This window comes from Suncus etruscus, chromosome 8 (assembly GCF_024139225.1).
Source record: "Suncus etruscus isolate mSunEtr1 chromosome 8, mSunEtr1.pri.cur, whole genome shotgun sequence".
Classification (NCBI taxonomy): domain Eukaryota; kingdom Metazoa; phylum Chordata; class Mammalia; order Eulipotyphla; family Soricidae; genus Suncus; species Suncus etruscus.
Window position 1 is genome coordinate 110,156,130 of NC_064855.1, and position 22,345 is coordinate 110,178,474.

The following is a 22,345-nucleotide window of genomic DNA, read 5'->3' on the forward strand; positions in this document are numbered from 1 at the left end:
AAATCTACGCATGATCAGTGTTTTTTCTTCTTCAATAGAACTAAGTTTACTTGTACGCTTTGTTTTGAAAATACCACATATTTCTGTAAATTTATGTCTCAAAGGAACCACCTCTAATTATAAAAGGAACTAACTTTGGATACTAGGTATGAAAAAGAAAACATAGAAGTAAGGACTTGTATTTTTTACTTCATACACTTTGCCTATAATTTTCTCCCAAGTCATATGAATTGCTATTACAATGTTAAATATATAACTTAAAAAATCTTCAAATACCACCTCCAATTTATATCTGGTCAGTTAGAGATATAGAATCCCCCAGAAAAGTGATAGCACTATTCCCTCAGATTTATTTCACTACACAGTGAAAAATTCCTTTATTTTGTGTGTGGGGGGCATAGCCTCTGCATTCAGAAATTGCTTCTGGCATGCTTAGGGATATGGGATGCTAGGGATTGAACCCATGTTCATCCGGGTCATCACTTGCAAGGCAATGCCCTACCACTGTGTTATCACTCCAGCCCCTAGTGAGAAATTTCTTATGGGAATAAAAGCTTGTTAGCAAATGAAAATAAAATCCATGAATTCATTACAAAAAATGTTAACTTCTACTTCATCAAGACTAGTCTCTGAACAGCTGGAATTAGAATATAATGAGGAATTTCACTGACTCATTAGAAATGTTAGAAGAATGTGGTTGGGCAGCTAGGGACATCTAATACAAGTTCTAGAGGCATCTAACACAGTGTTGGAGCTTCAAGAAAGTCATTTTAATAAAGTGTCCTGAATAAGTGACATACAATAGGAAATGGAGATGCAATGGAAGGCTAGTGGAAAGATAAGCAGAAATATTTAGCTTGAGGAATTTGCAAAAGGCTCTAAGTACAGAGGTGAGAAGTAGAGTGATTGGTGAACTGAACCTGAGGCAGGAAGAAGTCCAAACTGGGCATTTGAAAGCCCTGATCTAAATTGCAACTTGTGTTCTAAAGGCAATGGAAAAAGCCTGGGGAGGGAAGGGCTGCTGTCACATGCATTTCCCAAAGCTTTCAGTGGGTGAAAATTTAGATTAGAGGTAGGTGATAGGAGGGTGATCACTGAATTCCTTCAATGCAAAAAGATAAGTAATTTGGAGGGTTGCTTTGATGCCCACTGTCTGGCATAGTTATAAACTAAGAAATTGAATTCAAAAAGACAAGGAACCTAAGAGGGAATATTCAATCAGCTGTAAGACCCCAGAGACACCAACAGAATAAACCAGGCCCATACAACAAGTGTCTAAAAGAATGACAAGTTGGAGCTAGAGTACAGTATGTAGGGTGCTTGCCCTGCTATGGGACAAACTGGGGTCGATCCTTGGCACCCCATATAGTCCCTAGAGAGCATTTTTCAACCACTGTGCCACAGCACACTAATGTGCCGTGAGATATTGTCTGGTGTGCCGTGGGAAAAATTCCAATTCCAATCGTTACATGCGGCTTCGGCTCACAAATAGACCAAATCATTATCATCATTTATTATTTCATGATAAAATAATTATAAAATAATGTCTTTGTGTTTATTGGATTCCTATTCAAGAGAATTACTTTATATATATAGTTAATACAGGCATAGAGTTCATTTTTTTAAACATTTTCTAATGGTGGTGTGCCTCGTGATATTTTTTTCATGAAAATAGTGTGACTGCACAAAAAAATAAAAAAAAGGTTGAAAAACACTGCCATTGAGCACTGCAAGGAGTGACTCCTGAGTGCAGCAGAGCCATTTAAGTCCTAAGCACCACTGGGTGTGGCCAAAAAAAATAACAAAAATTTAAGATGGCACTGGAGATGTGCAATAGGATCCAGGTCTTTGAGGGCCTTTGCACTGAACCCCAAAAGCTTGGCGCTGGTTAACTACTTCTTGGGGGTCCCCACTGGCTTCCAGCAGCCACACCTGGCCCAGCAGCATCCGACGCATGCGCACTGGCCGGGAGTGCGCTCACCCCTCTGTAACCTGAAGCCACATCTTCCCTAGGATCCATAAAGGGGCGGGAACTAGCTCACTTTCCGGGACGTGATTGGACGAGGCTCGCCGTAGGGCCCGCCTCCTCCAGTTTTCTATTGGTGGAGAGAATGAGCTCGTGGCGGAGGGCTCCGCCCCTCTCCGGCTGCCGACGTGGGACCAGCGGCCGCAGTCGGTTGTGAGCCCGGGGATTTGGGGTGCGGCGCGGGAGGCGGGAATGGGGGCGCTGCGGCTGCTGGCAGTGGCCCTCACCTGCTACTGCTGGTGGCCGCCGGGCAGCCAGGGGAAGACCCTGCGGGGCAGCTTTAGCAGCGCAGCGGCCCGAGATGCCCAAGGCCAGAGCATAGGCCTCTTCGAATTCCATGGTACGTGGTGGGGTGCTGGGGTGCAGAGAGGGGAGCCCAGCTTTGGGGAGAGGCTGCTCCCCCAAAAGCTGGCTTGCAGGGGAAGGGGTGGCTGGAGACCTGGGAGGCCAGGCGAGACATTTCTTCCATCACCCAGCTCATCTGGAGCTCCCTAGCACCCTGGCTGCCCAAACCCACCAGTTGTGGGGTGCATTCATTGCCAAGCTCTTGTACTTAACTGCTCCTCCCCAGACTTACTCGTCTGCAGCCCCTCTCCAAGCCCCACCATGCACGACCTCCATTGCCATTGCGTTTTGCACCTAACCTGCTGGTTCTCCTACCTCCTTTCTGGATCATTCTCTCCAAGATGCACCCATTGGCTTCAGCCCTGATGAGACAGAAACATCTAGATAGACTGTGATGACATCTGTCAGTTTTAGGCCCAGGAATTGCCTCTCCAGGGTTTTAATTTTGTTGTATTAATATCAGGGTTTTGTGCTTTTTTTAAAGCAATTTTTATTTAATTTTATTATTATAAATAATTAATACAATGTTATTTTTACATCATAGTTCATAGACAAAACATTGCACACATTTAATAATATGCTCTTAATAATTCCTAGTGAAACTTCATTTAAAAACATAATCTTTTCATAAGTAGGTATGTTTGATTTCCGAGTTATTAAGAGGATCTCCTTTATTATAATTAAGAAATGGTTCTACAAAACATTTTAAAACAAATAACAGCTCATGATTCTGGTGCAAGGTTACATATGTTGATGAAGTAATTAAGCATTTTTATTATAAATATTTAAGCACCCTGTGTGTAGTTGAGTTTCAGTCATAAACAGAATAACCCCCTTCACCAGGGCAACATTCCCACCACCAGTGGCCCCCTCATCCCCCACCTCTGTATTCAAGACAGGCATTCTACTTCTCTTATTTAACATTGTCGTGCTATCGGTTAGTGTAAAACCCACTTGCAAGGTCAATAAAACATCTTGATAAATCCTACAACAGGGTTTCATGAGAGTAACCTCCCCTGGGCAGACATCCATGTGGGTGGAAGTCCCGCATTTGTATTCTCTGAGCTTGCTGAAGTCAGCGCCGCATCATTTAGTAGTTTTTCTTTTCTAGCCCATCTTTAAATCAATATTCAAGAAATGAATTTGCAGTTCTTGTTGTGCTGACTGTAGCCATAAAGTTGTAATCTGTTGGCCACTCTCACTCTGACCATACTATATTCAGATTCCTGTTTGCCTTGACCGAGTGAGGCTTCTCAACTCAGAGATTTCATTTTATTTTGACTTATTTTGGCCGGGTGATTTGCAGAGTGATGCACATCGTTGAGCTTCAGGCATACAATGAATGTTCTAACACAGATTCCAGCCCCATAATCAACAATGTCATAGTCCACCAATGTCAGACATAGCCTTTGAGAGATGTGAAATGAGAATGTTGTCCTAGAGAGGATTCTTAGGAGAAGGTCATAGATTGTGAAGCTCTCTTGGTGTGGGAAAGGAATATAAAGGATTGGAGGGGCTGGAAAGATAGCACAGCAGTAGGGTGTTTGCCTTGCATGTGGTCAACATAGGACAGACCCCAGTTTGATTCCTGGCATCTCATATGGTCCCCTGAGCCTTCCAGGAGCGATTTCTGAGCAAAGAGCCAGGAATAACCCCTGAGCACTGTGGGTGTGACACAGAAACCAAAAATAAATAAATAAATAAATATTGGGATATAATGAAATTGGTTAAGGAAGGAAACTGGAACTTTGCTTGTTTTTTTTGGAATTGTACTGGTAGAATGACTTACTTCTGGCTCTCTGCTCAAGCATCTCTTCCAGAGGCACTTGGGGACCATATGTTGGGCTGGAGATCAAACCTGGGTTGGCCCATGCCAGGCAAGCCCCCCCGCCCCCCCCCCCCATCTGTTGTGCTGTTGCTCTGGCCTGGTAACCTGAATTAATTTTTAATTTGAAGTTTTCAGATTTGCCAAGCAAAGGACATGCAGTCAGTTGTCAAACTCTGAGATGAAGGATGAAGAAATTGGAGCTTTATTAATTTTTTAGGTCACATTTTTTGTTTTCTAAGTGACTGTCACTGTTCGGAGTTTTGATAGGGATGACATGTATTGTTACCTTCTGAGACAGAATCTGGATCCAGGCTGGGAAGATTCAAAGCTCTGACATGGTCTTGACTCAAGTCCACATAAATGACCTAGATAATCAATTATGATCACATGAAAACACAGAAGAAACATATAATCAAAAGCCAGCAGTGGTGGTGCTCCAAGTTTATTGACACAGTCTATGTGCTTAGTAATGGCTTCTTACCACTTTTCTATGAGTTACAAGTCAGCACAATGAACGGGATGCAATTTCAGATACTAAATGCAGTGGCCTTGCTGTCAATTTAGGACCATATCATTTTTGTAGGGGGCATTCTTTCACAATTACTATGGTTTTATTCCAAGCGTTTAATCAAGTTAATAATTCTAACAGTGGACAAAATTGTCCCAATTATTTTCATTTGTTTCTAATGACAACAACACTGGTTTGCATCACTGCATATGTTTCTGGACTGCGTTTTCACACCTTTTCCCAAGCAGGTTGTCCTGTGTCTCTGCTACCCTTCCTTTCTCTCGCCATAGTGCCAAAATCCTGCACCGCAGAGATTGTACAAGCTTCAAGTGAAAAAAATCACCCCTGCTACATTTGTTTTTGTGTTTTGGGTTTGGGGCCACACTTGGTAGCACTCAGGGCTTATTCCTAACTCTGTGCTCAGAAATTGTTCCTGGCAGGCTCTGGGCACCATATGGGATGCCAAGGATCAAACCCAGGTTATTCCTCTGTCTGCCGTGTGAAAGGCAAAAGTCCTACTGCTGTGCTATGGTTCAGGCCCCTGCTACATTTCTTACTTAGAAACCCTCTGGCTCAAGGCAGCTCACTTTTCCCAGTTCTTTAGGGATTTATCTATCGTTGGTGTGTGTATCCGACTCATTTTATCATAGTCTTAAAACACGTATTACTCGAAGTTCTTTTGTAAAAGTCACAGGGTCCCACATTTCGTAGCAGGTGTGAAAAAGATGTCTATCTCCACCAAACTTCTTTATTTAAATGTTTTTGTTATTCTATTCCCCTCCCCCTTTTTTTTAATGTTGACAGCTGTGTTATATTCAAAAACAGGAGAAACTTGGGAGGAAAGTTTCTTCAGCTAGTTTAGGGCTAGATATTAAGACCTTGAGTGGCTATCAAGTCAGGCCCCCAAATTCTAATGCATTGAAGCCTGAGAGACAGCAAAATGACCTCAATTATTAACCAAAGTTTTATGAAAGGCCATCCATTCCTTGGGATCATTGATATAAGTAGTCTCTTGACTTAACCTAAATGGAATGCTTGTTCTATTGATCTACCTCAAGGGTCCTCAAACTTTTTAAACAGGGGGCCAGTTCACTGTCCTTCAGACTGTTGGAGGGCCAGATTATAGTGAAAACAGAAATTATGAACAAATTTCTATGCACACTGCATATATCTTTAGAAGTGAAGAAACAAAATGGGAATAATTACAATATGTGGCCCGCGGGCCATAGAATTTGAAGACCCCTGATCTACCTAGTTCAGTAAGAATGGGGAAAAAATAAAAAACACTGCTCCGCGAATTCCCATTTTGGTTGAGGTGTGCTGAATTGCCTTGGCATCTCCATTGCCAGATCAACCTTGTTGGTACTTTCTTTAGAGGGAGGCACATCTGGCAGTGCTCAGGGGTTCCCCTGGTTCTACGCTCAGAAATGTTCCAGGCAGGCTCAGGGGACCATATGGGATGCCCTGGATCGAACCTGGGTCCGTCGAGGGTTGGCAGCGTGCAAGGCAAACGCCCTCCCTACTACTGTGCTATCACTCCAGCTCATTGTTGGTTCTTTCTGTTTCCATGTCTAGGGGACCATGCTCTTCTGTGTGTCAGAATCAACAACCCAGCTGTAGCTGTTGAAAAAGAAGCTAAACTCTACTTGTATCAAGCCCAGGAATGGCTAAAACTACAGGAAAACAGTAAGCGTTATAGCTGTAGTGAAGCGTTATCCAAAGCTCAAATAACAAGTGAGTATAGCTTTTTATTTTATTTGTTTTCCCTTTGATTATCAGAGACATTTCTGCCCCCCCATATAATGATTCCATACCAAGAAGTTTTGGTACACATTCTAGTCACATTTTGTTTAGAAGGTTTCAAGTTAACATTTCAGGAAACTTAACTATTTTTGCTTGATGAAAAGGTAGAACCTTCCTCTTTTGTTGTTCAAAATTTTCAGGGAAAAAAATTCCACTCTTGTGTTTTATAAAGGTGCATTTTCCACGAGATTGACTTTTCTCTTCCTTTTCCTTTGGTAACTGTAATTTTTTTTTATTTAAACTTTATTTATTTATTTATTGATTGGTTGGTTGCCCCCCCCCCCCCCCCAGTGAGTGGTGCTCAGGGACTACTCTTGGCTCTGCACTCAGAAATTGCCCCTGGCAGGTTGGGGGATCATATAGGATGCCAGGAGTCAAACCAGTTCCCTCCCAGGCAAACACCCTACCACTGTGCAATCTCTCGGGCCCCCAAGGTAACTGTAGTTTTTGATGACCAACTTCACCCAGGCACTTGTTTAGGAGAATTGCCTGTGACCTTTGAGTGCCCCGTGTTGTAGTTTGAAGTACTTGCTCACATCCTCAAGGGGGTTTGCACCTCAGTTCATGTAGTGCTCAGGCAGAGCTGGCAGCAGTGCTCCCTAGGACTGCATTCCTTGGCCACAGTGCTCACATTTTTATTTTTTATTTATTTTTTGTGGAAGAGGGTTGGATCTTACCAGGTGGTGCTCAGGGATTACTCCTGGCTCTGAGCTAAGAAATGGCTCCTAGCTGTCTCGGGGACCATCTGGGTGGGATGCTGGGGATCAAACTCGGGTTTGTCCCAGGTCAACAACATGCAAGGCAAATGCCCTTCTGCTGTGCTACAAGCCCCCACATATTTTTTGAGATGCTCAATACCTCTAGTGCTGTAGAAATTAAACACTAAAACTATCTCTATTGTATGTGGGTGGCACTGGGGATTGAACTCATGACCTCATGAACTCATGACATTTGCAGGCCAGCTGCTTTTAGTCACTGCCCCCTTCCCCCATCTACAGAAGTCATACCCTTATGATAGATAATGTTTTAGCTCTGAGGCAGCTTGGAGGGAATGCTAACCATATCTGGCTGCTTATTATGTGTTTGCACCAAGCTAAGCACTAAGCATGTGTTGTCTCAGTTGCCTCATTTTTCTCAGTTGCTACATTTTTGTTGTTGTTTTTTGAGCCACACCCCGTGACCCACACCCCACAGAGATAGGGGTTACTCCTATCTCTGCACTCAGAAATTGCTCCTGGCAGGCTCAGGGGACTGTATGGGATGCCGTGGATCGAACCAGGTTTGTTCCAAGTCGGCAGTGTGCAAGACGCCCTACTGCTGTGCTATCTCTCGGGCCCCTTTTCCTCTCATCCCGCAACCTTGCTGCGTTCCTCTGGGCTGCCCTCGACCTGTGCTGTCCCTGGAGCCATTTTTCTAGGACTGTTGGGATCAGAGGCCTTCATTCCCTCCTCACCTGAGTACTTCCCTCTGCTCTCTGCAGGAAGGCGAGCTGGGCCCCCTTCGCCTGCCCCTCAGAGCCTGCCTAGCCCATGTCCTCCCCCAATGTCCTCTCAGCTCTGTCCCCCTTATCCACCCAGGATTTCTAGTGTTCTAGAAATATTTTCTTTTTACTCTTTGGGTCTTGACAGGCATTCTTGGCCCCTTCTTTCCCCTGGTTGGCTCTTTTCTCGAGTTGAGTTTTTAGTGCCCTGGCACTTTGCCCCTGGCACTCAGCCTGGTTACCTCTTTGCATTTAATTTATTCATTCTAAAAATCAGTGGTGATTCTTAGGCCATTCTAGTCTCCTCACTCAGCCATTCACTCAGCCTTCATGGTTAGCACACATGCTGAATCAGGGACCAACTTGCTGACAGCTTTCTGCGCCCTTCAAGTGAGGTTCTTGACCTGGGCCAATGAGACCAATGTGAATAAATGTGAAGATGCAATTGTGGTGATTATCAGGAATGTCAGTTATGCAGTTACTCTGAGAATTCGTCGTTCCTTTGTGCTGGATTAAAGAACTTAACTTGAGGGAGCCACAGGTGCTTATGCAGCAGGTAGATTGTCTTGTGGGAGGCCCACCTGGGTTTGATCCCTGGCATTCCTATGGTCCCTTGAGCCAGGAATGACCCCTAAGTACTGCCACGGTGGCCCAAAAACTAACGCAAAAAAGCATTTACTTTTTGTACAATGAATGAATGGTCATCCAACTTAATGCTTGGTTTTTAGGGGGCTTGATATGTTGTCACATTGTATGTATTTGGGAAGTGTTTCTAATCCTCTGATAAAAACTTATTGCAGCATCCTAAAGCATGAACTAGAGAACTCAATTTGTTTCTTTGTAGCACATGGCCACTATTGTATCACATACCATATACACTAGCAATTTTTGTTTTGTTTTGTTTTTTGAGGGTTTTTTTTGGCTTGATTTTGGGGTCACACCTGGTGGCGCTCATGGGTTACTCCAGGCTCTGTGCTCAGAAATCACTCCAGGCAGGCTCAGGGGACCAGATGGGATTTTGGGATTCAAACCCGGGGTCCATCTTTGTTGGCCATATGCAAAGCAAACATCTTAGCTCTGTGCTATTGCTCCAGCCCCTGATTTTGGTTTTTTGGGCCACACCTGGCAGCACTTGGGTTACTCCTGGCTCTGCACTAAGAAATTGCTCTTGGCAGGCTCGGGGGACCATATGGGATGCCAAAAGTCAAACTCAGGGCCTGGAGAGGTAGCACAGCGGTGTTTGCCTTGCAAGAAACCGATCCAGGACCAAAGGTGATTGGTTCAAATCCCGGTGTCCCATATGGTCCCCCGTGCCTGCCAGGAGCTATTTCTGAGCAGAGAGCCAGGAGTAACCCCTGAGCACCACCGGGTGTGGCCCAAAAACCAAAAACCAAAAAAAAAAACAAGAATCAAATTCAGGCCCATCCAGTTTCAGTCACATGCAAGGCAAACACTCTACCACTGTGCTATCGCTGCAGTCCTTAGCAAAATCAGTTTTTTATACATGTAAGTTTCAGTCTCAGAACTCACTGTTACAGTGCTCTAGTAATAGCACAACAGGTCTGTTGCTCACCCTGCACACAACCAACCTGGGTTTGATCCACAGCATCCCATATAGTCCTCTGAGCACCACCATCAGGATTGATTCCTGAGAACAGAGGCTGGAACGTCATGGGGTAAGGCTCAAATCCAAATATTTAATAAAAACCTAAAAACCAAACCTGTTCATGGTTATAGGGAGACCACATAGGGTGATGGAAGACTGCTACACTGAGACTCATTTTGGGTGATCTGAAGCCCAAACTCGTCATCCTGCTGCCGACACTGTTCCTTTGCAGCACAAGGAATCTGTGAGCCTTTTAGAGGGCCAGTACTTTTGTGAGGAGGAGAGCTGTGACGTCACCCTGCAGATGGATTTGAGTAAAATCTCTCGCTGTTTCTTTCATCTTTTTTCTTTACTCTCTCTTCTGTTGGGTGTAGTGGTTATTCTTTGGAATTAATGGAACAGAAGCTTGGAATTTTTTTTTTCTACACCAGTGACACTCAGGTTACTCCTGGCCATGCACTCAGAAATTGCTCCTGGCTCAGGGGACCATATGGGACTCTGGGGGATCGAACTGCAATCCGTCTTGGGTCATACAAGGCAAATGCCCTATCTCTGCGCTACCCCTTCGGCCCCCAGAAGCTTGGAATTTTTGAGTCACTGACTGTTAGGTTAAAACTTGGGACCTGCCGGAGAGATAGCATGAAGGTAGGGTGTTTGCCTTGCATGCAGAAGGACAGTAGTTCGAATCCCAGCATCCCATATGATCCCCTGAGCCAGCCAGGAAGCGATTTCTGAGCATAGATCTAGGAGTAACCCCTGAGTGCTGCTGGGAATGACCCAAAAAACAAAATAACAAACAAAAAAGAAGTTTAGGGGCCGGAGAGATAGCATTTGCCTTTCATGCAGAAGGTCATTGGTTCAAATCCCAGCATCCCATATAGTCCCCGAGCCTGCCTGGAGCGATTTCTGAGTATGGAGTCAGGAGTAACCCCTGAGCACTGCTGGGTGTGGCCAAAAAACAAAACAAAACAAAATAAAACTTGGGACCTGAGGGTGCTGATGTTAGTATAGTGAGCAGGGCACTGGTCTTGGAAGGGGCAGACCTGAGTTTGATCTTCAGTATCCATATGCCTCCCCCCCCAGCACTGCCTAGAGTAATTCCTGAGCACAGATTCAGGATTAACCCCTGAGCATTGCCTGATGGCCCTAAAAACAAAAACACAAAAGCCAAATAAAAAAAAAAAAAAAAGCTTGGGTCTAGAAATAAAATCTATCCATTTTATAGATATGGAATTTATATCATGCATATCACTTTTAGCTTATAAACTCTTTTATAACTCTTTTTCATAACTTTTTATAAACTCATAGCTCATAAATTCATTTCTAACAACAAAATCTCCTCTCTCTATACATATATGACATATATATGTAAATATTTTTGTAACTTTGTTCATATTCAGCAGTGTTTTGTCACTACACCCAGTCTAGAGCTGGGGGGGTGGGGAAGGCTCCTTCCTTGCTGGTGCTCAGGGGACCATGCAGTGTGGCCGATCCAAGCCCAGGGAGTTTCCCACATGCCAAGCACGAGCTTCCGCCCATTGAACTCTCTCTCTCTCTGGTCCTCCAAGTCCAGCTGGAGAAAAATCTTAATTGCCATATTTTTAGTCCATTATTCTTTGGAGCTCTGACATGGAAACAAACACATATCCTTCAATTTATGACATCGACCCAGCTCCACATTTTTATAGTAATTCCTTGTAGAAATAGTTCTCATTTCCTTGCCATTACTGAGACTTAAGAATTAATGACCTTTTCCTTCCTTGGTAATGAATTCATTAACTTTGCCCTACTGCTTTATGGAACCGAAGCAGGGCTATGAACTATGAAAAGATATACAGATTTGAAAAGCTCTATAGTGTCAAATGTTGCCTGACTCATTCTTCCAGAATTAAAATGCGAGAAATTATTTTTTCAGTCTTCCTTTATTCTTTGCCAACAATTTCATAATAGTGGGTGTGTTTAATGATTATTGTCTTGTTTTTCTTTCTTTGTCAAGTCTAACTTGACAGGACATGGCTTTCTTTCTTCTAAAAAACTTTATTTAGTTTTATTTAAAGACTGACTCATTTCTGGGCCACTCCCAGTGGCACTCAGGGGTTACTCCTGGCTCTGCACATAGAAATCATCTCTGGCAGGCTGAGGGACCCATATGGGATGCCAGGAATTGAATGAACCACGTTCCTCCCCAGTCAGCCGCATGCATGGCAAATGCCTTACCGCTGTGCTATATCTTTGGCCCCGATTATTGTCTTTGAAAGAAAGTTGTTTCTCTCTTTAAAGAAGTTGTTTCACTAAAATCAATGAGCCTCTTTATAAAAAATAATTGCAAAAAAGATTTAAAGCAGATTTTGTATGTCAAACATCTTTAGCATTGTTTGTTTGTATCCTAGGCATATAGTCTTTTTTGTCCACATAGGTGTGGTTTGTAAACCTTGTTTAGAGATGAGAGGTGTATTTTGTAAGGGTGTTAGTGTTTCAATGCCTCTCTATTTTAGTTAGCGGCATTCATTTCTTTTCCTACTGTAATTAAACAGCCATTCAGTGCCCTTCTCTGCAATTCAAGTTTTGTTAATATTTTGAGGTACAAATTACATAGAATGTGTTGGCGTCTTTTGTTTCCAAAACAATGAAGACAGTATTGTCAAGAGTCTTGTTTTCCAGGCTCCCTGAATATAGGGCAGCGAGACAAAAAAAAAAAAAATCTGAAGGTAACATCCCCTCCTGCCTCACACTTTTGTTTCTCCCTGATGCAAAGGCCACATTGAAAAGGAACTATCAGGAAGCATGTGGGTGGAAATACAATGGGTGATTTTTGCATTGTTTTAGCTGAAAAAGAAAAAGTGCAAGTGACAGTAGAAGCAGAGCAAAGACTTTAAGTAATGAGGTGCGGAAGGCAGAATTGCAAACTGCACTGTTTCAGAGGCCTTCATTGATCATGCACCTAGTTGAAGGGTATTTACTGCACTCGCTTTCTGGAAGTTGTACAAAGTATAAGGCATGAATGAAAGGCACCACTACGTAGTGTCCGTAAGTTCATTTAAAGTAGCAATTCACGAAAACTTCCATATATTATATTCAGGTTTGAATCCTGAATAGATATGTGTGTCTCTTTTATAAAACAACCACAGACTGCATTTCCCCAACTCTATAGAAATTATTTGTGCTTTTTTTTGGGGGGGGGAACACACCCAGCAATTAATCAGTGACTGACTATTCTTGGCTCTGTGCTCAGGAGTGAGCCCTGGCAGTAGTGGGGACAGTGTCGGGAGCCAGGTAGCAAATCAGAGTTGGCTGCATGTAAGGGGAGTGCCTTAACACTGAATTCTCTCTGGCAATTTCCAGCCTTTTTTTTTTCTTTTAAATTTTGGGCCACTCCTGGCAATGCTCAGGGTTTACTCCTGATTTAGTGCTCAAGGATCACTCCTGACAGACTTATGGAACCATACTGGGTATCAGGGATCAAACTCTGATTGGCTGTATGCAAGACAGTTACCTACTATACTATTACTCTGGCCCTGTTCCCAACCTTTTCTTAGGAAAATATTGAGTCATGCAGAAAAGTTGAAAGTCCAGTGCAACCAATGCCTGCACATCTTTGGACTTTGTTCTCTGAGATTTGCCCTTGTGTTGCATCTTCTGGAAAACAACAACAACAACAAAAACACCTGGTGACGCTCAGGGGTTCCTCCTGGCTCTGCACTCAGAAATTGCTCCAGGCTCAGGAACCATATGGGATGTCCTGGGTCAGCCATGTGCAAAGCCAACGCCCTACTGCCCTATGCTCGGGCCCCACATCTCCTCAATTTTTATTTAATTTCATTTGTGTAGGGGGGAGAGTGAGAGGGAAAGACAGGCAGACAGACAGACAGACAGACTGACTGAGACCTAGTGGTCCTCAGGAGGTTATCATGGTTCTGTCTGGGCTGGGGCTTGAACTGAGCCTGGTCCCATGCACAAATCTTAGCCCCTGCTACAGTCTCTCTTTCCCCTACTCAACTTCCTTGACAAAAATGAAACGCCACATTTTTGAAATACCTCAGTAGGGAGCAGAATGAGCTCGGGCTGAGAATCCTTTATTGGGATAATAAGGGATTCTTTTTGTTTTGTTTTGCTTTGCTTTGCTCTGAAGAAAGGAAAGCTGATGTGCTCACCTCTGTTCTACCAATGCACAGTTTTAAAGAAAAAGGAAAATTACCCCTTATCCAGCAACTCCTATGAGAAAGGCCCCAGAGAGTTCGTATGTGACTCAGTCTCATTTGAGCTCTTTAAGTGTCAACTTCATTTTATAGGCGAAGAGAGCAAGTGTCCTCACTTACTGTAGTTGGTCCAAGGCCACACGAAAGCTGAGAAGCGAGGCCCCGATTCAGACACAGATCTGGCACAGATCTGGCGGCTCCTAACACTTAGGAGCCCTCCCACCCCCATTGCTTCTCTGTGTGGTAGGCCTGGCTCAGTAAACTCTCTCTCTTTTTTTTTTTTTTTTTTTTTGGTTTTTGGGTCATACCCAGTAGCACTCAGGGGTTACTCCTGGTTCTATGCTCAGAAATTGCTCCTGGCAGGCTTGGAGGACCATATGAGATGCCAGGATTCGAACCACCGATCTTCTGCATGCAAGGCAAACACTTTACCTCCATGCTATCTCTCCGGCCCCACACTGTTCTCTCTCTTATTCTACTTTACCCACCTTCTTAATGAATAGCCAATTAGAAAAGGAATTTGGGAAAAAGATATTTTGTTTGTTTTTTGTTTTGTTTTGTTTTTGTTTTTGGGTCACACCCCGGCTGTGCTCAGGGGTTACTCCTGGCTATCTGCTCAGAAATAGCTCCTGGCTAAAACCACGTAACTTGAACTAGCTAGTCCTGCCCCCCCAATTAGAGGGGGAAACAAGGGAGACACCAGGACCAAACAGGTGCAAGACTACTATGCAGTAGGCTAGATACAGAGGAGACCACATATTCTAGCTACCCTGGGGGTGAGGGAAGAGGATATGGGTGGTAGGACAAAAACGGAGGTGTAGGGAGGACAATTTGGTGATGGGAATCCCCCCTGATTTTATGTAAATATGTACCTAAAATATCATTGTCAACAATATGTAAGCCACTATGATCAAAATAAAAATTAAAAAAAAAACTTGTTTATTTTAGAGGGGTCTAAAATAACCCCAATAGTTACTGTGCCTATGCAGGGGGATAAAGAAAAGGAGAAAAAAAGCACAAAACAATCACTTTTCCACATGTTTATTTATCGATTGATCGATTTTTGACGTCTTTATTTTGGTGTGGAGATTACGGTTGATGTCTCCAATATTATTTTATTTTATTTTGTCTTGTCTTTCTCTTTTTTTTTGCACTCGAGCATGAGTTGATTTCAGAACCGAGACTATTGTGTGGTGCCTATCTTTATTGCTGTAGTGCTCACCGGTTATTTAATTCAATAATTTTTTCTGTATTGTGGTATTTCAATTACCTTTTTCACATCCTCTCTCAAACTGAGGTTGGAAGCCTCTAGAGAGACTCAGCCCATTTTCAGCGTATTTGACTTTTGACTTCTTTTTTTTCCTCTTATTTTGTACCCCATTCTATTGCTTTTCTTGCCTTCAAACAAAACCACATACCTCGATTTTTCTAGCTCTGCCTCTTAAATAGAAGGGGAAACAAGGGAGGGTTCCAGGACCAAACAGATATGTGATCACTAATAGTAAGCCAAACAAAGAAGGGTCCACCTACTCTAGCAGCCTGGGGAGTGATGGTGGGGTATATGGGTTGTAGAAAGGGAACTGGAATGGGGGGAGGACATAGTTGGTGATGGGCATTCCCCTGACTCAATGTTAATATGTACCTAAAATACTACTGTGAAAGATATGTAAGCCATTATGGAAAAAATATGTTTTTAATCAGAAACTTTCTTTGACTTACATGTATTATTATTATATCAATTTTATGTTAATCAATTTTGTCTCTTGAATAAATTCTTACAATAAAAAAAACTTGTTTATCAAAAAAAAAAAAAAAAAAAAAAGAAATAGCTCCTGGCAGGCACGGGGGACCATATGGGACACCGGGATTCGAACCAACCACCTTTGGTCCTGGATCAGCTGCTTGCAAGGAAAATGCTGCTGTGCTATCTCTCCAGGCCCAAAAGATATTTTGAAGGAATTCGCCAGTGCAAATTTTAGTCATAATGCCTATTTTTTTAAAGTTAATGCTGTGCTGGAGCTGGAGAGATAGCATAATGGTAGGGCATTTGCCTTGCATGCGGCTGACCCAGGAGGGACCTGGTTCGATTCCAGGTATCCCATATGGTCCCCCAGCCTGCCAGGGGCTATTTCTGAGTGCAGAGCCAGGAATAATCCCTAAGCACCGCAGGGTGTGGCCTAAAAATCAACCAATCAATCAGTAAAGATAAAAATGTTAATGCTGTGTTTTTTTATTTAACTCAAGTAATTTTGAAAACTCCCTTCTAGTTACATGGCCCTGTAAATGTACTTAACGGCACAGGACTCAGAGATGGTTCAGTTGGTAACTTTGGTGCTGCGTATGTTTTTAACCATATTTAAGTTTATTTTGTTTTAAATTTAGATCTGAGCAGCACATTTTAAAAACTTTGAAAATAGTTAACAATTCCAGTTCTGATATGGGGAAAGCAAGGCATTCCTTTGTGGTGTCTATTACATCAAGTATTTTTATGGTGATTCCTTTGGTGAAGATAGCCCAATTCTTACCTGCTTTCTTTACAGACCTTATTTCAATATCACACCAGGGCTTGAAATTCCAAGACCAATCAGAACTAAACCAAAGAATTCTCTCTTCTGATTGATAATGTGACTAAGGCAGTGAATAGAGGTGAAGGTTTGGGCTTTGAAAGTACTGTTTTCTTTCTCTTTATAGTGACCTTAAATCAGACCGAGCATAATCTGACAGTGTCCCAGATCCCGCACCCACAAATGTGGCACGTGTTTTATGCAGACAGATTGACTTGCCAAGCTAATAATGGCAATGCTCTGATGGAAGATATCCCATTTGAAATGATGCTACTAAATCCAGATGCTGAAGGAAATCCATATGATCATTTTAGTGCTGGAGAATCTGGTAAGTGTATATATCTGTCTATCTTAGCTACCTAGCCACCTACCTTCCTACCTAGTTATCTACCTATCATTGTCTTTCTATATCTACCTACCATCTATATTATATCAATTATCTAATTTATCTATCTACCTAGCTATATAATTTATATTTATCATTTATATGTTACATATATTTATATAATTATATATTATAAATATTATGTATAAATATATATTATATATATATATATTTTGGTTTTGGGACCACATGAGGTAGCATTCGGGTTACTTCTGGCTCTGCATTCAGAAATGCTTCTGGCAGGCTCGGGGGACCATATGGGTTGCTGGGGATCAAACCTGAGTCGGCAGCTTGCAAGGCAAATGTTCTACCACTATGCTATCACTCTGGCCCCTTTCTATGTCATTTTTTTAAATATATGTCCTAAAAACTGACCTAGCACAAATCTTCATGTTTTCAGAGTATTAAACAGTTAAAACTAGTTTGTCTCACAGTGGGGAAGCAACTAAATGAATCATATTAGGTCATTTTAGTAGCTGTACCAATCTGGGGCCAGAGAGATAGCATGTCAGTAAGGTTTTTGCCTTGCATGCAAAAGGTCGGTGGTTTGAATCCCGGCATCCCATGTGGTCCCCTGAGCCTGCCAGGAGTGTTTTCTGAGCTTAGAGCCAGGAGTAACCCCTGAGCACTGCTGATTGTGACCCAAAAACCATAAAAAGAAAAGAGAAATTGTGGAAAGTAGCTGTACCAGTAAAGAAAAAAATAATAATATTCCATTTTATATGGTATGATTTCAAGCATATTAAAAATGCAGAGAGTAAAGCCAAAGTTCAAAAAATATTAATGATTTTGTCTTTGGGGGATAAAATCATGAATTTTTCTTGATCTCTATACCTTACTTTGATCTTAATGCTTTTTATGATAACTCCACATTGCTTAATTCATTAAGCAAAAAATTGTCTTAGATCAATCAGTCTGAATAGGAAACTCACTGCTAATGTGAGATTACAGTCTGTGGTTCCCTGCTGTATGGCCTTCATTTGGGCCTGAGAAGATTGAAAGATTTCACTGACTGCTGCTGTATGTAACGCTCTCTGTGATCACCTGCTAAAAAAGAGATCTGATCAGTTTTGAAGGTTGACTGCATTGCCCTGCTGAGGTAGATTCTGAGTTCAAACAAAAACAATTGTCTTCTTAGGATATGCCCTGAATTGGGCTTTATAGAAGCACAACAGCTTTGTATATTTAAAATATCAGAATGGAAACCAGATCTGAAAGCCTGTTATCAAAGAGAAGGATTGGATCAGCCTCTCTTTTGTGATTTTTTTTTGTTTTGTTTATTTTGGGGGTGTATGTTGAGGCCACACCCAAAGGTGCTCTTGGGTTACTCCTGGCTCTGAGCTCAGAAATCGCTCCAGGCAGGCTTGAGGGACCATATGGGATGCTGGGGATTGAACCCAGGTCCATTCTGAGTTGTCCATTCTGAGTCGTCTGTGTACAAGGCAAACAACCTACCGCTGTGCTCTCTCTGGGCTCTGGCCCTCTTGTGATTTTGATTATTTATTTAGTTGGCTTGTTTGTTGTTTGTTTGTTTGTTTGTGGGCCACACTTGGCACTGCTAAGGGACTCCTCCCACTCTGTGCTGAGGCAGATGGGGGGCATGCAGAGCTGGAAATCAGACAAGGCCTGTACTCAGGTCACTGACAACACTCTTCCTACCTACTTGGAAGAGCAGGTCACATGGAAAGAGAGTCAGTCCCATCGTTCTCACTGACCTTAAGGGGTTGGTACATAGAAATATTTCTCCTTTGGGGTTTGGAGTGATAGCACAGTGGTAGGGTGTCTACTCTGCAAGAGGCTGTCCTGGGACAGTCACGGGTTCAATCCCCAGCATTCCATTGGGTCCCCCAAGCCTGCCAGGAGCAATTTCTGAGTACAGAGCCAAGAGTAACCACTGAGCTCCACTGGGTGTATGTCCCCCCCCCCCAAAAGAAAAATAAATATTTCTCTCTAAGGCAGAGTAAAATAAAACTGCTTCTTAAAAAAGAAGTATAATCCTTGTTAACTAACAGGGAGCATTCACAAAGGAGATCTTCACTCTTTAACATGAATGAACCACATGTTCATTCATGAATACATACTCATGTTCAAAAAATGTTGTTTGCAAAATCCTGATAGATGGGCATTATCATGTAGGCCCTGGGACACAAGAAAGAGGCAGGGTGCAAGCCTCACCCTGGCAAGGTTCCTGAGTTCCCTCCAGGCACCACACAGCTCTCCCCAAGCCCCCACTTCTGGGGTACTCCTAGTAAAAACAGGGTCACTACCTTAGACACCAAAGGTAAATTGGTTTTCCTTGGAGCAATAACACAGGCTCTGTCAAACCAGCAATCACGTAAATGGATGACAGACACTCTTGATCTGTTTTCTTGTCCCCGAAAGTGAGGGCTTGAGTCATCCATTTAACACTGGTGGCACTTCGAAATAGTTTGGGTCTTAAGTGACAGGAAAATACTCTGATACGAGCTCTGTGGACCAGAGGGAAGGGCAGAATCCTGCCTGCCTGTCTCTGAGGCTGCTCTGTAGGACAGCTCCTTCCGCTCCCTACTTGCCACCCTCTGGCTTAGTGTTCAAAGAGGCTCCCTCAGATGCTCTCTGTGGTGTTGGGAAAATTGAGTGTGGCTTTTTTGGGGGGAGTGGAGAGCACAACCAGCGATGTTCAGGGCTTAATCCTACCAGGTCTGCCCCCCCCCCCAATTAAAGGGGGCGTTTTGGCCCATACCCCAGCATGCTCAGGGCCTACCCCTAAGCTTAGGGATCACTTCTATTAGGGGTTAGAGGATCATATGGGATGCTGGGGATCAAATGTAGGTAAGCCGTGCAAGGCAAAGTACTCTATTCACTGTACTCTCACTTCATTATCTGAAATTAGACTTTTCTGTCAAAGCAATCCAGACAGATTCCAAAGGGAGGTTGCGTGCTGAAGAGACGAGCCACAGACTTCTTGGTAGAGCCGTTCTCTGAGAGATCTCTGAGGGGAGAACCAGCATTTTTCCCCTTCACGTATTGGCCTGGGATTCAGGCAAGAATAATTCATGTACCTTCGATGAGCAGAGGTCACACACTAATTCAAAAACCTAATTCAAGTTCTTATATAATAGACCTAATATCTATGATCACAATGAAGTAATTAGCTGCTGAGAAGTCCTTTTTTCACTTGCCTGTGTTAGTCTGTGGATTATGAAACTGTCTTGTAATGAACATCCCTTAAAGTTCGGGGACAAGTAGAGCTAAGTTGAATGCCACGTTTCACCCTTAACACCCAAGGGAAAGAAAGAAGAGGATTCCAAGCACAAGCCACAAACAAACATAATGAATTTCCCCCCAGCCGCAGCTAATGGTCTGTGCAGCATTCTGGCACATTCCATGACTGTAACAATCCCAGGCTTATGGTCTCATTATGTCTAAAGCTTAATACTTTCGGGATAAGGACGTTTTCGAGGAGAATGTGCTTCTGATATTTGATCATCTTTTCTTTCCTAAAGTTTCAGCCTTCACATTTCACTTGGACTAGAGAAGCCAGTGTTTGAGATTTCTCTGCATGGAGCAAGAGAGACACCCAGTGGCTGAAATGCTTCTCACTCCTTTTCCCCCACACCAAGCGGGAAGCCTGGTTGAGATTGAACTTTTATGGACTATTTTGTTTCCCCTACTACTTGCTTTTCTAAACTGTGGAAATGTGGGGAGAAAGTGAGAAAATGTCTTTCTTTTTCTCCTTTTTTTTTGGAGATGATCCCGAGGGGTTGTTGATCTCTGTTAGAACAGAAGTGATCCCGGGGGCCAGAGTGATAGCACAGAGGTAGGGCATTTGCCTTGCACGCAGCCAACCCCAGATAGACCCTGGTTTGATTCCCCACATTCCATATGGTCCCTTGAGCCTGCCAGGAGCGATTTCTGAGTGCAGAACCAGGGGTAACTCCTGAGCACCACCTGATGTGACCCAACCCCCTGCCCCCCCCCCAAAAAAAAAAGTGATCCCAGGGTAGTCCTCACCATTCCACAGTGAGCCCCTTGTTATTACATCTGTGAAGGAACCACCCTTCAGAGAACCATTGGGCTTATTCAACTGTGGTTTCCTGACTTAATCAGTGGTCAAAAGTTTTGTTGGTTTGTTTTCTCTTGTTTTGAGGCTATACCAGCCATGCTCATGGCTTACTCCTGGCTCTGCATTCAGGGATAACTCCAGGTGGGACTCGGGGGACAGTAGGGAATGTTGGGGATCAAACCAGGGCTTGCTGCATACAAGGCAAGCACCCTACCTCCTGAGCTATCACTCTCTGTCTCTGAGTTTCTTTCTTCCTTCTTCCCTTTATGGCGGTTGTGACAATAGCTTGGAGTTTTACACTCAGTTGTAGTACTGTCAGAAGTTCTGGTGTTCATCATAAATTTCTGGTTCCAGTACTTGCCTGTGGTGCGCACACACCTGCTTACTGGAGGCCTCACTCCTGGTCACATACATTGCTCACACAATCTTTAGTTGTGGTGCTCAGGGTAGAAGGTGTTGGACACTTGAGTTGTGGGTTGTGGTAGGCCAGAGATCACACATTCAGTGGCTGTGCTGCTGCTCCCAGACAGTGAGCCACTGAATGGGATGATACTGGGCACATTTAGGCAGCACTGGGAATCTAATTCATGGCCTATTGTTTGTAGGGCAGGCTGTTTTGCTGCTGAGCCATTCTATAGGCCCCAGTTTCTCAATTCACAGAAAAAAAATATGGGGGCAGAGCAGTGACCTAGCATGGACCATGGTTCGATCCCTTGGCATCCCCCAAGCCAGGAGCGATTTTTGAGTGCAGAGCCAGGAGTAACCCCTGAGCATCACAGGGTGTGGCCCAAAAAATGAAAAAAAAAATCTCCAAAGATTAAAAAGTACAACTAGGCAATTGCTGAAATCGTCCTTGGTTTTCCTAAGACTGTTCTCACACACAACCAGACAGCCTGGTTATTCCTTAGGTTGATTTGCTAATCACTGTGCCATTTTTTTTCAAAAAATAAATTTCAGGAACCAGAACAGTGGCACAAGTGGTAGGGTGTTTACCTTGCATGTGCTAACCTAGGATGGACCGAGGTTCGATCCCCTGGCATCTCACATGGTCCCCCAAGCCAGGAGCGATTTCTGAGTGCATAGCAGGAGTAAACCCTGAGCATCACCGGGTTTGGCCCCCCAAAAAGTAAAAAAAAAGAAAGTAAAGAAATGTCAGCTAGTTTAGTATAATACTTATACTTTGTCCAAAAGTAGAAAATTCAAGTTTTCATCATTTTTGGAAGGCCACTTCCCAAAGAGAATGCTGTGATTCCACGGAAAGCCAAGTTCTCAAACTAGATAGCAAGGCAGGTCTGAAAGCACCCAGCCAGCCTTATCACTAACATGTTTCACTGAAGCAAACACCTTTCTTCTCTTCGCAGGCTTACATGAGTTCTTCTTCCTCCTGGTCCTCGTGTACTTCGTGATTGCTTGCATCTATGCTCAGTCGCTGTGGCAGGCGATCAGGAAAGGGGGACCCATGCACGGGATTCTCAAGGTTCTGACCACGGCCTTGCTCTTACAAGCCTGCTCAGCTCTTGCTAATTATGTTCATTTCTCCAGGTAACTCAAAACCACGA

General features: G+C 43.4%; 1 protein-coding gene across 2 annotated transcripts in view; it reads left to right on the top strand.

Annotated features, from left to right (window-relative positions):
• The first annotated feature begins 2,160 nt into the window (after positions 1-2,160).
• Positions 2,161-22,345, top strand: part of GPR180 (G protein-coupled receptor 180) — a 37,221-nt gene continuing 17,036 nt past the window's right edge. For both annotated transcript variants that reach the window (XR_007498258.1, XM_049778706.1), the window contains exons 1-4: positions 2,161-2,366; positions 6,283-6,441; positions 16,484-16,684; positions 22,148-22,328. Coding sequence is in view for 1 of the 2 variants with exons in the window: in XM_049778706.1 (XP_049634663.1) it covers positions 2,219-2,366; positions 6,283-6,441; positions 16,484-16,684; positions 22,148-22,328 (689 nt within the window). In the remaining variant the exon portion in view is untranslated. The remainder of the gene's footprint in view (positions 2,367-6,282; positions 6,442-16,483; positions 16,685-22,147; positions 22,329-22,345) is intronic.